Here is an 18,713-nt window from a genome sequence, read left to right as displayed (position 1 = left end):
AGGCTCTGGGCCTATTCATCTTTATCATTCTGGCTCAACGTGTTCGTCGGCTGCTTCAAAAGACATTTTGGTGACAATTCTGGTTGCACTAACAGCCTGTACTCGACAACTCGAGTTCGTAAGTCATTCTTTATGCTATTCCGCACCCTCTACTACTTTCCACTTTTAATTTCTTTTTATTATGTACTAGCTGCTCCTGGCGGGTTGCCACTTTTCCAGGACCATAACGAACAAAACAAAAAAATAATTGCGCATATCCATCGTTCGAATCGTGAGTTATGGTCTTGAGTTCATACAAAAATCTCATAGAAAAAGCACTTTTATTTTTTGCCGAATTTTCCATTTTTCCGGGCAACTTCTCCAATTTTTCTTTCCCTAGAAATCTTATCCGGACTATTTCAAACATTTTTTTTTTAAATTAGCCAAATCGGTCCAGCCGTTCTCAAGGGATGCGGTTACCAACGAACAGCATTTAATTTTTATTTGTATACAGGGTGTCCCAAAACTCCTTCGCTTTGCAAAAATGGCCGCCGCGGCTTCGTTTAAGAGTTATTAACGAGAAACACAGACCAATCAGAGCGCGACCTAGACGCGAGTTGGCACAGTCGGCCAATAGACAGTTGACGTCGCGGACCGACTGTGCCAACTTGCCGTCTAGGTCGCGCTCTGATTGGTCCGTGTTTTTCGTTAATAACTCCTAAACAAAGCTGCGGACAACATTTTTGCAGAGGAAAATGTCGCTTCAAATGATCTCAGGAACCTCCCATTTCCGGGAAGCGAAGGAGTTTTCGGACACCCCGTAGATAGATAGATAGATTGAGATTTCGAACATCCTCAAAGCGTTGATTTTACAATTTCCTCGCAGATACTATATTTTTCGTAAATTTTAGCCACTGTATTTTCGCACACCCTTTTCTACTTATTTCCCACTGATTCTTCCTTGGGATAATCTACTTGCTTTGTTTCATACTAGATCCTTCAAGAACAGATTTCTACAAGCTTGCAGAAGGGCGCGCCGAATGGTCCGCCGTGTGAAGTAATGTTGAAATAACTTCCCTTCTCTTCTCATTCCCTCCACTCCTGCTAGTTTTGCTCGACTCGGTCCATTTCTATTTGATAATCTCCTCTTTCCTTTCCACTTGTGGTCTGTACCTTATTCCCATCCGTTTCTTATACTGGGTATTTCACCTAACTTGACCACCTTGAATATCTTTGTTGTTTTTAAAGATACGTCAAATGTCTGAAGGACAAAGTTGAATGGTAAAATGGGGTTCATACGATACCAAAAAAGTTTTGCTTTTATGTAATTCTTTTTCATTTTTTAAATGGAATGAGGTATTTTTAAATACATCAATCGATGCAGCTGGGCATTAAATTGAAATATCTCCTGAACTACTAACTTTCCGACATACTACATATGTAGGTTAGCACTTTTTTATAACGAACGTGAAAAAAAATGAAGGTGACCTTCATATCTCTAAAAAGAACTACATAAAAACAAACATTTTTCTGGTACCGTATGAGCCCCATTTTACCATTCAACTTCGTCCTTCAGACATTTGACGTATCCTTAAGACCAACAAAGATATTTAAGGTGGTCAAGTTGGGTGAAGTACCCGGTATAAATTCTTTCACTACAGCTTCGGCTGTAAAGTAAGGGGTTAAACGTTGAATATCCGTTTCGGCAGGAAACGAGTCGAACGGCGCGCACGAGTGGTAAGACAGCGATAAAAAATCGGTGGAACGAAAAGGTTGAACAGTTCGAATGGTCCGAGCATTAGAATTTTTACAACGCTACCTGCCAGTCTTACACCGGCGTATAGGTGCTCGCAGTGGTGCACGGTGTGTGACGCGGCGACGCTGTTGGTGGTGGTGTGCCGGCAGCGCGCAGGCGGTGCGCTGGTGGTGGGAATCGCGATAGTGGTGGTGTGGCTCGATGGTGGGGGGGATGGGGGAGCACCCACACGCGCGGTGCGCTCTCGCACACCTCTCGGACAGCACAGTCATTCGCGACACCCACCGCGATCGAGGTATCACACACCGGACGACACGAGTTCTCTCTCGGTGAACCCCTGTTCCCTTTGCTTTCTTTCTTCCTTTCTCGTATATGCATCTCGACCGGCTCGAGTCGCTCTCCCGCGCCTAGGACCGATCTCCTATTCGTCCGTGCATATACACACGTAGGAAGGAGGAACAAGGAGGCGTGTATGTGCGCGCGCACGGAACGGAGAAAGAAGGATAAAGCCAGAAAGAGAGAAAGAGAGAGAGAGAGAGGGGGAGAGAAAAGACCGCGAACGCGCACTTGCACGATAACGCGGTACATGAAGCACGTAAACGCGTACGCACACACTCGGATAGGAGCACGGGTCCCGCTGCGGCAGCGTGCTCGGCTATCCCCATAAAAGCGACGGACTCGACCGGCCTGCGGACAGTTGTCATCGTTGGCTACATCGGCGCAACGTGTGTCTCTCTTTGCGGCTGATCGTGTGTGTTGTATACGCGCATACGCATACATACATACATACATACATACGTACATACAGTTCGAAATAGAACCGGTGATATCGGTGCTGAATCGTCGTGCACCGAATCTCCGTTCACGGTGTTCGGTTTCGAAGAAGAAGACGGACAGCATGAGATGTCACGCGATCGCCACAACGCACCGGTGGATCACGCAGTGAATAGGAAGCAGAGACAGACGCGTGGTGCGAACGGATCCGAGCCGGTGGCGGCGGCAGCGGGACGAATTCCGAGAACCGTGTAACCGCGTGTTCTTTCCTGTAAGCGATCGATTTCGAAAAGCGGCCGGCAGGGAAAACAAAAACGATAAGATCAACCGGGCGATCTGTCGGCACCAACCGCCGCCGCGTCAGATAACGGCGGCGCGTTTATCGCGAGCGATCGTGTCGCCGAAATCGAACTGGTTTGACAAACCGCCGCGCCGTGTGTTTCACGTATGTACATGATCGGTGGCGTTTTCGGGCCCCGGGGACCGTCGCGTTTGAGACACACACGCACACGCACACACGGGATATTTCGACTAGCGCGCTCGATCAACTTCGATCCCGTCGCGAGTGACCCGTTACCGGCACGTGGTTCAGAACTATTATAAGAGAAGACGAGCGAGCCGGTAATACACCGAGTGCAAGCGCCAGACAGAGCGACGCTTCCGCGGGCAAAGACGTGGTCCTCTGTCTCGTGTTTCGTGTGCGTATATATACATACATGTATATATATATACACATACATATATATATGTATAATATCGCTGGTGGTACACAGAGTCGTTAGAAGGTGTGCGCGTGAGCGAGCACGCTGCTCTCTCGCTCGAACGAAGGAACGAACGAACGTACGGACGAACAAACAAACGTGTTGGCTGCTCACACGTACCGGCGTGTACGAAAGCGAAAAAGCGATTCGGCGTGGCGCAAGCGCCAAAGCAGAAGCTTTTTCGAGCGAGCCAGCCGGAGACGGTGCCGATGATCAGATACATCAGATTCAGTGGCGGTACGGGCGTAGAGAGCGAGTCGAGTAACAGCTTCCCACCAGTCAGTCACTCACTCACGGCTAGTCAGTCACGGCAGTCACGCGCCGACCGTGTCAGACGCACACTGGCCTGTTGGTTCGCGTGGAAAGAGGCCGGTGAGGAGCGAAGTAAACGGTGAGAAACGAACCCAGTGGCGAGAACACACCGAGGTCCGAGGTCCGTTCGGGAATATTTCGCGACAGTGCACCCGTGTTTGTGCCCTCCGAGACCGCACGTAGAACCGCGAGAACCGCGGAAAATCTGTGAGCCGCGCATGCGCGATGGGACCTTCGACAAACTTCGAGGTTCGGTATCGTCGATGATCGTTCGTCGATACGTGCCGGCCTAACGGACGGGGACGACTACTTCGACGCGCACGACCAACCGTCATCTAGTGTGTTGGAGGACGATCGATCTCTCTGGTTGTCGGCGATCGAGACTCTCGATCCGTGCTCGATTCTCGAGGATATAGAGTCTCGGTGTCGTGAGACCACGCGACGGCTCGCTTCTACCGGCGTTCGAGAAACGCGTCGACGCGCACACGATCTATGGTAACGAGACCGCGGGGAGGTGCGTGCGTGTGTGAAAGACGATTGTTAAAAAGGGAAAGAGACGGTCACAGAGAGAGAGGGAGAGAGAGAGAGAGAGGAAGAAGACAGGAGGAACAGCCGCGAAACAGAGCACGGTCTTTCGTGTCCCTCTGGTCGTTCGAAACTCGTCGCTCGTTGTGTACCGCCTTATAAAACGCGCGCGCAGTAACACAGAACGCGCGACCGACCAGCACGGGGAAAGAAGAGGCAGGGGACAGAGAGACAAGCAGCCCGTGTACGAACTGTGTGCACTCGAGCTAAAAGAGAGAAAGAAGGATAGCAAAAAAGAGATCGAGACGAGAGAAAGAAGAGAGACGAATAGACAGATCGGGAGGCGGTATAAGAAAGAGAGATCAAGGGGGAAAGAGAGAGAGAGAGGGAGGGAGAGAGAAGGAAAGAGATCGAGAGAGAGAAAAACGGAGAACGAAAGAATAACGATCCTGCGTGTACCTTAGCCTATTAAGCCGTCGGATGCGCTCGTTGAATGTGTCTCGACCGGTGCACGATACAGCTCGCGTTATCTGCAGTAAATATTGCGGCTAGCACGAGCTCTCGGGCCCGCTGATTGTTTCTAATCATTATCGTACACGTCCGCGATCTGCGTGCGTATTGTCGTGCTTCGACGTCGTCGTGTGTTTGTCGTCGACTTCGTCGTCGTCGTCGTCTTCGTCGTCTTCGTCGTGATCATCGCCGCGATCCCGCTGTTCAAACGATCCTCGTCTTCTCGTTTCTCTTCCGAATGTGTCGCGTTGGGAACGCGGGAGAAGATTGAAGTTGGTGCGAGACCGTACAGAGTGGCGTACAGTGCAGAAAGTTTCGTGCAGTGAACGGTCGTTAATAGACCAGTGGCCGCGGCTCCGGCGACAGAGACCGACGCACGGACAGTGACGCGAGCGAGAGCGACAGAGACAGAGAAAGAGAGACAGCGGAGGAATCGGGAGAGAGAAAAAGATACAAATAGAAAAGCAGAGTGAGACACGCGAAAGGTGGAACCGAGACGGGGGACACGCTATATGCGTTGAATCACGAAGTGCCCAGGGACGAGAAAGCGAAATAGGAGAAATACGCGGGTGCGAGTGAGACAGAGAGAGCGAGAGCGAGAGAGAGAGAGAGAGAGAACTAACAACGCGATAGGACCGAAAGCTGCCGAGATGCATTGCCACGGTGTTCTCTTGTCGATCTTGCTCGTCGTCGTCTCTTGCCCTTCGACGTTGCGTGCACGAAGGGTCGCGCCCTTGATCGAAGACGACTGGGCGAGAAGGCCTCATCGCGCCGCCGGTAAGTCGCCATTCTTTCCAATTTATTTTTTTCTTTGCACATCTCCCCCCACCCCTACGTAACGCACGCGCCCGATTGTACTCTCTCGGAATCGATCGAACGCGGTCGATCTCTGACCGCACGGACGGCCGTTCGAAGCGAGAGATTCATCGCTGACGTCCAGCGACCCGGTCCAGCTTCCCCGTCGCGATTTCGTCAGAATCCGGGCAGTTTCTTTTCCTTTAAAGGTTAGAGAACGCCTCGAAAATACCGGGGCCGTGCGCCGCTTTTACGTAACGAGAGCGCCGCGCGAAAAAGGCGGGAATCGAACGGCCGATTCTCTACGCGTTTGAATCGGTGTCGCGTCGCGCGGCGCACGCAACTTTTCGAACCGTCATTCTTTCGCCGGTAAACGGGAAAATTGAATCGTGCCTATTCGCGCGTTATTTTCGACTGTCGAACTCTTCTTTCAATACCCGATTAGTGGTTCCTTACCTTCGTTTACAACGTTTTTCATCGTGCTTCTATTGCATTTGTGTAAACCTTCCAGTAGCTAATCATTTAAACCCAGCAGTTTGCTAGCTTAAGCGTTGTTATTATTAACCATAAGCATTGCAAGCATTTTTTTTATGCCATCCAGTTCTACTTTTAAAGCGGCAATCTTGAGAAACAACGATTTCATTCGGAGAAACAGAAACTGAAAGAAAATGATCGTGAATAGACTGCGGATCTTTGTAGAAAATGAAGATTGTTCGCATACAAGGAACAGATAAAAATTTCTTTCATCCTTTAATTATATTCATAAGCTGCAACGAATACATCCATAATCAGTTCATAATCCATAAGACACACAGTTCACTTAAAAAGAGTAAAACACCTCGTTGTTTAAAGTCATAGTAGAATGCATAATTTTCAGAGAATCTGTGACTTTCTTCTGCTAAACTGTTTTAATCATTCAAAATTGGGTACGTTGCATTTAATAAAACTTTCGAACAAGGAAGGTAAGCAACGAAACAAATGCTGGTAGCGAACGTGTTGTTTCACCTACCCATTTTTGTTGCAAACGCATAAAATCCGCAGTCTAATCACACCAATCTCTTGGCTTCGATTCCTTTGATTAGTTTGCTTTGTTCTAGCGCACATAAGAATATTCTATTTATGAGCAGTAGATTGAGACTGTCTCCACAGTGGCGCCAATGTAATGCATTGGAAGCAAGGAATGGACTCATTGTGCTCATTCAAGTCTGTAGAAGTTTGATAGTAGATATGTGTATCTTTGTTTTTAACACCAAACCTACCACGAGGGGTCAAATGATCCATTTTAGATTTTTTATTTGACAATTATTGAAATTGCAAAGGTGTTTTCATGGGAATTTATTGAATATCTTTTTTGACTCCAGTGTATATTATACTCCCTCTGTCCCATAATAATAGTAGCAGTTGATGAATTTAATTTGACCCATAATAATAGTAGAAAAAGAAAATAAATATAGAACGCAACATTTATTATAAAAAAAACTAGATTACATTTAACAATAAATTAAAAATATTACTCCTAATTTTTATTTTGAGTGTTCAGATAGTTTCTCTCTGAATTTTTCAATGATTTCGTTACTGCATTTTAAACTTGTAGGTAGGATCCCTTGGCTGCGAAGCTTTGCTTTCCCCATATGCGTGAGCTTAAAATTATTGGAGCCATCGATATTCATTGCTTCCAGCATAACTTGTTTTTTTTTCATCTTACTTTTACAATGGGTTGATATTCAACTGAAATAAAACAATTGATTTCGATCAGCGGATGAAATTAGAAAAATAGTTATAATTCGTAATAATTAGGTTAACCTAAAAATTGAAAGATGTGTCAAAACAAATGACAGATGTCATGAAAGATTTATTTTGATTAAAGGCTTCGCAATTTTGCGCTACAACATAACTTACAGCTGCATTCGACAATAATTCCCGTTTAAATATTCACTTGCTACTATTATTATAGGACAGAGGGAGTAGTAAAAATTAGTGTTAAGGAATTTCTTTTTCAGGAAGTGTGACTACCGGGTAGGTGCCGAAACAAGGCACATCTACCATAATCTTTCTGTTAGTTTGTAGTATGAACACAGGGTGTCGTAGGGTCGTATTAAGAGCGCGATGTCGGTTTCAAATGTAGCTCATTTATACAGCTGATTAGTAATCGTTTGTTGCATAATTAACCTTTGCCCGTTGTTTATATTTTGGATTTGGAATTTTTTTCTGCGACTGTAATTGTGAAATCGGATGTTCGAGAGATTCTGTAGTTTCATGCAATCGTTATGTTTGTTATTTTCATTTTTATCTGTTAAAGAAATCACTTAATAAACTGGGAATGATATTCAGAAAAGTCAGATAACAGCGAGCGCAAATGAAACTTATAAGTGAAAAATTGAACTGTCACAGTTAAAGCATAAAGATTATGAATTAGTTCATTTCTTCTGCTTCTTATTGTTGTGAGTAGCAAAATCAATTTTGTTTGATCTTCTATCCTTGACACGCTTCTAAACTTAAACCCTCGTAAAGGCGGATGCTTTTGACGATTTTCAGATCCTTGTGCATCAGTTTGTGTTTAGATATTTTTTAACTCATTTTTATTTCATAACAATATAAACAGTTAATGATTTGAATAAGCTAGTATAAGATTAAAATTCAGATGGAACGTTTCTAACTCTGGGTCAAAATGGGCCCAAGTTCCGCCGTCCGAGAATTAATACATACGAATTACATTATAAATACAAAAGATCAACTGACTTAAAAAAAGCCCTCGGTGACAAAATCCAAGCAATTGTAGTTATCTCGTTCATTAACGGCGTACACTATATTTCAAAGATAAACTCGTAAAGAATTGGATCATCGATTAGTCGCTAAGAGCCTCAAATATTGATGCGACTCTACACTCACGAGAATAAAAATTCAAATTGGGGGGATTAACGAGGAAAAATTAAGTTTATTCGAAATTGTATTTTTTTAATCGTGGAGTACAAGACTCGAGAAAACTGCAATTGTGGATGTCACGATGTGGCAGGAAGTAACGTACCGGTTCAACACCTCGCACTGACCTAGATGTTAGAACGAGCTAATGGGTGTGCATTGTAGTCGTGTTCCTATGTAGAACACAGCACGTAATGACACTTTAAGTATCGACACCTTAACATTAATAATTATCAAACGGCAGTTCATGTCGTTTCAAAACAAGCCGTACATTCTAACAAAAGTAAAGATCGTTTGAATTTCGTCGCTCAAGAACCGAGCAGATTAGAAGCTAGCGCAGTCTTCAATTCATCAAAAGACAAATTTCACGCTCGTGTGGCTTTGTTTCGACACAGTACATAATTTATTCCACGTTTTATAGCTACAAAACACAGTAGTCCGACGTTGAACAATTAAAGCAAAAATGTTTCGAGAGGAAATGCGGTTACATAGCCGGGGATTAATTACAGTTACTTCTAGATTACGTAGCGTAATACTTACCTTTAATAACGATCGAGTTACCAGGCGAATGAGGTATCAAATTCAAGTGTCCAGTCATCAATTTAATGGTGGATCGCCGAAAGAAAGTGTATCGAAAAACCCGAGTCGAGGGGATTTCCCCAGCAGAAATTAGTCGAGTCAACGAGCGATTAATTGAATTTAGCAGGAAAACTGGTTTTCCCCGAACAGTTATTACCAAAGGGTCTGTTCTCGGTACTTGGTTTTGAGATAAAAATCAAACAAGCATGCGCACGGTGCCCGATTCGACTTTGCTGCGTACTAAATCTGCGCAGTATACCAATTTTTTAGTTGTCCTGGTATTTACGTCAGTTTTATCACGTGTCTTACTCCTTGACCTGTTTTATTATACTGTTAACTAAAGTCTCAATACTGTCTCAAACAAAATACACACGTATCTCATTTTTCCTATAAAATTTAAATCTCCTCCTGAGCGAGTAATTTTATCAATTATTTTCTTTCTGAATTCATTCTTTTAACGGATATTTAGATACAATTTTCCGTCGTGTTTTAAGTTGTTTTTATTGTTATGTTCTTGGACAAGTTTACCGGCGATTTATTTATATAAGAACTAGATTGAGGAAAAACGTAAATATTTTTTAGTCGACTCAAATATTTGGAATAAAACGTACCGAGTCCCGTTCCTCAAGTAATTAACGAAACAGGTACGGCCGGGTGAGCCGACGTCGCGTCGCGTCGCGTCGCCAATGGTCGTTAACTCTCTATGACGCCATGTTACTTTGAAGTCATATGCTCATATTATATGTCTACCTGCACTGTTCAAATTTTATTTAGCCCTCGCAAAACAGACGTTTTTTGAGGAATATAGTAGAGTCCATTCAAATAATCTTTTCCAATTTCTCTAGATACATATGTATATTTCCGAGTGTATTTCTCTAAACTGCACATATTAAACAGATGTTTTACAAAATATTTTAAGGATTTTAAGAAAATGGATAAAGTTCTCTAGGGCTACATAGTTCTCCGAATTCAATTAGATATTCTTTTTCCAACTTTTCTAGATATATTTTCGAGCATATTTCTTGAAAGTATATTCTAATATGAAATTATTACAAGAACTACGTACCAATGCAGATACTTTCCATTTCTTGTTAGAATTAGTTCGCCATAAAATTACAAAACAAACCTCATACATATACAGTTAGGAGCATAACTGATCACAAACACGTTAAATCAGAATAACTTTTTTATGAATGGACCAAACGACTTCAATTTCTCTGTAAGGCTAGAAGGATGAATTTAGTAAATGACGTGTAAAACATATGTTGGCAAAATGCATTTGGTCGGAATTTGTGAAAATACAATAGTAAAAATTGATTTTTACAAATTTTTTAGTTGGGCCAATAACGAAAATTTCAAAGATGTGTTTGGTCAACTATGTACACGTAGCATACAAACGTTGCAATTGTCTTTGAAAACGGTTGAAGCAATTTAATTTGTACGAGAAATTGCATCGTGGGCCGTTTTACACAGGCTCGAGTTATCACGATTGTACCGTGGCAAATGAATTTCGATTTAGCGTTACGCGATTTTGTTTAATGGCTGAAAGGAAAACTTGCATTCTAGATAGTTAAAAGCGTGTAAAGTCGCGTGCGGGTCACCGCGGCGGTATTTGTCGGCTTGGACACAAAGCGTGGGCCGTGAATTACGCGCTCGTCGCCTCGCGAATATGTAAACAGGCTCACCGCGATGAATGATAATACGGCGCTCGTCGCGGTGAAATTTCCGCGGCGTTTCGACGCCTGTCGCCGCTTCGCTTTGCAAAATTTCCGTCTCGTTCTGACGACGCGCGCTCTAAAATCTCACCGTGTTGAAAATCGCAACGCGTTGCGTCGCGTCGCGCGTCGTCCCGATTGCGTTGTATATCTGAGAGGCCGATAACCCGTTTAATTGCACCCACATACCAGGCGCGTTTACGTTATTCGCGAACCATACGTCTGACTTGAAAGTCGCAGATCGCAGGCCGTTAAGCCGGATCCATACTTTCGGTATTCGGCGAACCGTTAGCGCAATATGTGCTCCGACGTAGTCGCGTGCGCTGATCATTCTGTATTTTGTAGATAAGACGTATTCTACTTTCTCGTTGATTCTACATACATACAGTGGGTGTACAAAGTATTCGTACACTTTTTAAAAGTTAATAACATTTTTATAATTGTACCAAACGACCTGATTTTTTATAATCAATTAGAAGCATTAGTTTACGAACTGATATGCAAAAAAGATTTTCCAAAAATTACAATTTACGAGATTGCATATGAAAATAAAAGAGGCATTTTTCGAAACATTTTTATTTGGGCCATTAATGAAAAATTAAAATATATGTTTTCTAGATCTATGTTCTTTATACGCATATTGAACATTTCATCGAAATCGACTGACGCAGGTATAAACAACAGGCATCGAAAGATGTACGATTCTGTGGATTTCAAGCAGAAACTGATCAAAAGTTGTGTGAAACTACGATTTTCACCATTTTTAACCGCTTGTAGCTCGTGTGTATGTTAATCGATTTCAATGAAACTTCCAGCATGTGTATAACTAACATAGATCTACAAAACATATCTTTTAAATTTTCATTAAGGACCCAAATAAAAAAGTTTTAAAAACTGCCTTTTTAATTTTTGCATTTAACCTTGTAAATTATAATTTTTGAAAAATCTTTTCTGCATATCATTTTGTAAACCAAAGCTTCTAATTGATTACGAAAAATCAGGTTGTTTGGTACAATTACAAAAAAGTTATTAGTTTTTAAAAAGTGTACGATCACTTTGTACACCCACTGTATATCATTGATCTAGATTCGCTAATTACCATTTCTGCTGTAACATCGGATACAACATTTTTGCGAACGTCCAATATGCTAGATCATTCAAGGATCGATGTATTGTTTATTCTTCTGAATTTAAGTGAATGTGTAAAATAAGTTTTTAGGTATGAATCATTTCTTGCTGATAAATAGGCAGCGGATTTTATGCATTTATGACGAAAATAAGTAAGGTGGAGTGGGGTAAGTACGCCCCCCCCCTAGTTTTTGCAAAGTTGAACTTTTTAAACTGATGTATTTTCAGTCTGGTATGTAAAAACTTAACGTTCTTGGTATCAAACTCTTGCCACAGTTATTACTGATGAATTAGTATTATATAGGATTCTAATTTTGCTTGAAAATTATCATTTTGGTAGGATATTGTACAAAGTGTCAACCAGGACGCACTTGCCCCGAAGATGGGGCAAGTCCGTCTCTGAGAGTTAAAAATGCTTTCGAACCTTGTTTCAAGTGCTATGGAACAAGAAAAGAATTATTATCAAGCCTGCTATCAAATGCTTCTTGTTGAATTAAATTATATTGTTCAGTTTTATAGTTATCCATTTTTAAACAATCAAGTACTTTTATGCTGAAATATGAGAGAGTGATATTAAAACAAAGTTTTACAAAATGCTTTTTATTGCATTAAATATATTGTTTAGATTTATAGTTACCTATACAGTACGCACTTACCCCACCGTGATAGTACGGACTTGCCCCGTGTAGTAACATTTACGGGGCAAGATCACCTTAGTGTTTTTCTAAATGAATTTTATAAAATACTATAGAAACGGTTTATTTAATGTAAACCTACATCAATATTTGTTGTACTTACCTAAAATAACAACAACAGAATACATTAATAACTTGTAAACTATTGCACGTTCAGGGTAACCTCAAAGTTTTACGTGTAAATACCTCGCACGTGACTGTTTGGCATTGGTTGATTTAAGCGAGGAAAACACCTTTATTCTTAGACGACATCTATGTAGAATAGTTCATACTAACTTATACTACATTAATAAATACAAGCTAGAGAAATTTCATTTAAAATTACAATAAAATTAACCAATTAACGAACTTGCCCCGTAGACGGACTTACCCCACTCCACCTGATGTGCAATTTGGAACAGTAGAAAGATTAAAAGAATTTAATTATTTTCAACATATTTAAATATTAATGAAAGAAATGTGTACATTTTTGCATGGAGATTCGCAGTCTACTCATGAATAGCCATTATCATGGATTTTATGCACTTGCTATTAAACTAGGGATTTTTGGGCATTTGAAAATAAAAATAAGCTCGTTTTACTATGATTTGTTAGTTTCAAGTTGCGAAATCGTATGCAAATTCACATTTTTGTGAACGAATTCAAACAAGTAAAGATTGTACAGTAAAATTTTGTTTGATGAATTCGGTACATTTACATTTCATTAAAAGTACCAAAAATGAGTCTGAACGAAATTTCAATTAATATCGTATCTGTACAATGTATAGTGATTTGTGTGTGTGTGTATTCGCTAAATGTGGACTGTGTGAATGAGACTTTATCATTCATTCACACTTTAGTTCGTGCTTTCTCGTTATCTTTCTCTCCTTCTGCTTTTTCACATACTCACTAGTTTTATTCCATACCAACACTGGAACAGTCGACAATTTAAAAAAGAGTATATATAAACTCATAAATATTGATATTCCTTATCAAAGATTCCTTGTTATGATGTAATATGACACGATGCAGAATTGTATTATCCCAAACTGTAGCTCCGATAAATAAATGGAGATGTAGACGCGAAATTTCTGCAGCATACATGTGAATACTCATACTAGTACAGAATATGCGAGTATAACGTCATCGTTACGGACTTTATCGACTTGAATACCGGTTTGAATATCGGCTTCATACTTTTTCTGACGCAGATAACTATCTGTAGAATTATCTGCGGTTTTATCATAACAACGCTGATTACGCTGTGAATCTTCGTACAATATAAAATTTCTATGAACAATTCAATTCAAAGCTTCGCGAAAAATTCATTATCTTTAGTACCACAGGACAATCATAAAGTGTTACTGTAACACTTTGTTGCCATAAACAGTTTATTTCCTATTATTATACCGCGGATTTTTTATGCATTCATGACAAAAGTGAGCAGATCAATTGCAAAGCAATGAAAATATTCAAAGAACTTAAAAACACTATCGTATTATTTTCAACTTATTGAAATGATTATGAAACGAAATAAATGTCTATGTAGCTCCTGCACCCTGCAATTAATTAATTAATGCAATTTTTTACAGAAACATTTTACAGAGACCGACGTAAGACAATTTCCCGACGCGACGCCGCACAGTGGTGCGAGCTGGGAAAAAAATTTCGTTTACTATATAGTTGGAGTATTTAAACCAATAAAAATTTTTTATAAGTATCACTTATTTCTATTAATAATATGACATGAAAGTTTGGAAAAAGGAAACCTGCGATTTTTGCTTATAAATGCGTCTACGTACAAACGCAGCCACAAGAATCTAAAACATTATAACACTTGAACAATATTATAATTTGATTGTGTTTATAATAGTTGATTTATTTAACGTAGCTTTAATTAATGTAAGTGTCATTTATTTATCTAAAACACAAATTGAAAAAGAGCTATTTTGAATAGTAGAATTAAAGTTTAATTTGACATAACTTGTTTGCGCCAAACAGCGCCAAGATAAAACTTGTTGCAAATCATGCAACACACTTTAAAGTATACATATCCAACCAGGTTTTGGCTGCGAACTCCTGCGAACCTGGCTCTGCGACCAATTTTTTCTAACTATAGTCAGTCGCATGTATCCGTGTACGCTCTTTAAAACGGAATAACTTTTCTAAACTTTTACCAAACGATCTGATTTTTTGTGATCAATTAAATGCAGTTGTTTACTAAATAACGTGCAAAAAATTTTTTGAAAGAATAGCAATTACGTAAAAAAAGGCAGTTTAAAAATTTTTTTTTATTTGTCCCCGTATAGAAAATTTAAAGTATACGTTTAGTAGATCTATGTTAGTTATATATATACTGAAAATTTCATCGAAATTGATTAACATACACACGAGGTATAAGTGGTTAAAAGTGGTGAAAATCTTGGTGTGTACACACATATGTATGTACACAGCTCTTACGGCTCCCGGTCAGTTCCTGCATACGAAAATGCGAATATCTCGAAAACTAAAAGCGACCCCCTATATTGGAAAAGGAAAAAGTTGTTCAAAATGTTGAAATCTATAACATATTTAAATTTCATCCAAATCGGAGAACAGTAAAACAAGTAAAGAAAAGTTTTAATGAAAAAATAAATTAATTAATAAATAAATAAATATTTATTTTCTTGCCACATAACCGTTGTACCTGTGGCATGCTTCCCACAAATTTTCAAGCAAATTTGTTGGATGGTTCGGTTTGTATAGATTTTTTTCCGCTTTTTGGCCATTTGGCACCACTGTGCGCCGCCGCGACGGTTCAAGTGAACCGATTAAAATGGAATGGTTATCTAAATGATCATCTAAAGTTGCCGCTATCAATCCTATATGTACATATAACGCGGCGCGATCACTTATCTTTCTTATATAGCTCATTATAATCTCTTATAGCTACTACACGAAGGATCTTACAATCCCATTAAACCATTGAAAATTAAGCCCTTGCCTCGATAAAGTGTGTCTACAACTCGCGAAAGTAATAAGTGTTACGGTTAATAATGTCGATTTTGCTAAGATATGACGTTACTAATACATGGCGTTTCAGAGGGTAAACACACGCCATCAAAAGCCAGTTCGTTATTAAATTGTCATTGTGAAAAAAACAGTTTTTCATAACTTTAAATGTGTCGAATTTTGAACCAGAAAAAGACGTTTTGCGGGGAAATTTGATAACCTCCTTTCATTCGAAGAAAACGGCTGCTGAAAGTTATCGATTGTTGGTGGAAGCTTATGGTGAACATGCTCTAATTTTGCGAAAAAATCGACGTTATTAATCGAAACGTCTATTACTAGACTGCGGATCTTTATGCAGAATAAAAGATGTTTGCATTGATTGCAGGACACAGGAGCCAAATAAAAATTGTATTCTTTTCTAATTATCCTACTAAGCTGAAACTAATACATTGACGTCCTTAAATATTTTTAACATGTCTACTGCTTTAAATTACATGTACCCATTTTTATCATAAATGCATAAAATCCGCAGTCTACCTATTACAATAATTTCAAAACTAATCGGTGGATGCCTGGGTATTCGGTCAGCATTTACCGCGTTAGAGTAACGATTTTCGAAGACCTCTCGAGCCGTTGCATAGCCGATTAACTGCGTTCAAAAGCTCCGAATAGGTACATACTAGATGCATGGAAAATACATAAATTATTGGACAAGTGTCATGATCTGAATCTGATAATGAGCTCGTGTGGTTCTTCATTTTTAACTACATTTTTAACGTCAAATAACAGACATAAATACATAATATCAACAACAGTACACCGCAATCATTAATGAAAACGGTTGTTGACGCTCAACTGGTAATAAAAACCTATTGGAGTTAATCATAATGGTTTCTGACGTATGTACAGTGGGCAACGAAAGTATTCGAAGGCCCTTTAAAACAGAATAACTTTTTTATAATTGTACCAAACGACCTGACATTTTATAATCAATTAGAAGCATTGTTTACGAAATGATACGCAAACAAGATTTTCCAAAAATTATAATTTACAAGGTTACATTTCATTAACGTAAATTTCATAAACCAATGCTTCTAATTGATTATAAAAAATCAGGTTGATTGGTACAATTATAAAACAGTTACTCTGTTTTAAAGGGCGTTCAAGTACACTTTCGTGGCTCACTGTATGTATGTCAGTTGTTATTAAAAAGTCACGTATACGACTTCTTTCAGCAATAGATAAATTAATGAAAGTAAGTTTCTTCTTGTGAATGAATACCGAATCCGTATTCGACTAATAAAATTGAGAAATTTGCAAAAAGTGAAGCTGATGAATTTCGCTTTTGAGTGGCTCTGACCCAGACTTGTTTCTATCGCAGGAATCGACCATTGAGGTTCAACCCGTTAATTTCCAAATTACTCGAACAGGCTAAATATTTGATCGTCGTTTTAGCGTGTTTGCTCCCACAGACGCCATCAACGTCTACACAGAATAATACCCGATCGCGAAGTTCTGTTTGTTACTGTATGACGTTTGTCACGTAATTGCGCAATGTTTTTGTAGTTTCGATTGTGAAGCATATCTCGGGCCTTCGTCGAGAGAGCGTAGAACAAGGTCGATCCGATGAGACGCGGCGTTTATTCTCAAACCACCGCAACATCTTCTCTATCGTTATTGATCTCAAACTATTGATGACGTTCATTTCCTCTGTTTACATCAGATCATCCACATGCTTGAAAACAATTAAATACTAAGAACAGTGCAGTACGATAATTATTTTGTCAAAGAAAACTATACCGTGGAAGTGTGTATGTACACTACTGTGCAAAAAAAAGAAGCACCCGGCCATATTTAACAGAAAAGCGTAAAAAATCGAATAAGAACACAGTAAGTTTTGAAAGAGGATTCTGCTGTTTCATTGAATAGTTCTGAGAATATGTGTTACTGCGGATTATCTAATACTTTAAATGCAATAAATCAATCATTCAATACAATTTCTACATAAAGATATTGTTTGCCATTGTACTGGGTGCTTCTTTCGTCTGCACAGTAGTGTACATCTATAAAAATTGTTGTTTACGTCTATAACGTAATTAGTAATATCTTTGCTACCCACGAAGCACAAGGCACGAGATATATGTTCGTAAATAAACAATAAGAAGGAACGTATTCTTTATCGTTGGAATGAGGAAAGGAGACAAGGATGTAGAAAAATATCTATCTACGAGGTAGATACTAGATATACAAGGTGTTTCAAAACATGTGGGCACAACTTGAGAGGTGGATTCAGCAAGAACGTTCATATAAACATATGTATAACTGTTTATATCCTCCAGTAATTCTTATGGGCTTTAAAGTCTTTGGAATGTTTACAATGCTCTTTACAATGCACCAGTAAAGAATGTTGAGAGAGTGTCTGCGAATTCGAACAACACCTGGCATTTTTGAACAAGTGATAAGATCTACGATACACTGTTGACGTATTTACGTTAGCTTGTCCATACAAGGGAAAATATAGAACATAGAGTCATGATTAGACAGCGGATCTTTATGCATTTATAGCAAAATTGAGAGATGAAATTCAAAATTGTTGAACAATTTTAAAGATTGAAGATGTTAATATATGTTTCCTCCTCTATTAAAATCATTAAAGGAAGAAATAACGTTCTATTTGGTTTCTACCTCTTGCAATCGATGCAGACAATTTGTATTTTGCATCAAGATCCGCTGTCTAGTCATGATAAAATAATAGCGGATCTTTATGCAGAAGAAGAATTTTCAGGCCAGACATCTACTTCTATCTTGAATAATTTGAACAAATTGAAAATAGCATATTTTTCAATGACTTTAATCTACATATCTACTGTTCTAAGTTGCATCAACTAATTAGTGATGAATATCGAAGCATGTACAACCAAGAAACATCAATATTTTCGAAGAAATAATTACAGAAAATGTCTGAAGATTGCAGTAAAATGAAGAAGTTCGTTAAAAATAGTAGCAGAGGTGACAGGCTGTACAGCAGCACGATTTTGATCAACGTTGCAGATTTATGACATTAACAGTGCGCCGCTAAAAACCGTTCAAAGAACAGCTGAAGGAATGATCTTTAACCGCAAGAACGGCGAACATTGACGCATACAGGATTAATGGCATTAAACTGTCCAAGTGGCGTTTTCCCCGTATTATTACCTTGTTGCGGACAAAAAGAGAAACTGATGAATAATTCATTGTCGCAGCTAATAACTTGGAAGTTTCTCGTTGGTTGCCTGCGTGGCCGAGCGGGTATCGC

General features: G+C 39.6%; 1 protein-coding gene across 1 annotated transcript in view; it reads left to right on the top strand.

The window, feature by feature from the left end:
- The first annotated feature begins 1,986 nt into the window (after positions 1-1,986).
- Positions 1,987-18,713, top strand: part of Sog (chordin short gastrulation) — a 173,569-nt gene continuing 156,842 nt past the window's right edge. Inside the window, exon 1 of the mRNA XM_076430434.1 lies at positions 1,987-5,394. Coding sequence (XP_076286549.1) covers positions 5,268-5,394 — 127 coding nt within the window. The 5' untranslated portion in view covers positions 1,987-5,267. The remainder of the gene's footprint in view (positions 5,395-18,713) is intronic.

This window comes from Lasioglossum baleicum, chromosome 9 (genome assembly GCF_051020765.1).
Source record: "Lasioglossum baleicum chromosome 9, iyLasBale1, whole genome shotgun sequence".
NCBI classification, from domain to species: Eukaryota; Metazoa; Arthropoda; class Insecta; order Hymenoptera; family Halictidae; genus Lasioglossum; species Lasioglossum baleicum.
Note: the sequence above shows the minus strand (reverse complement) of the source record. Positions and strands in the feature narration are given on the sequence as shown.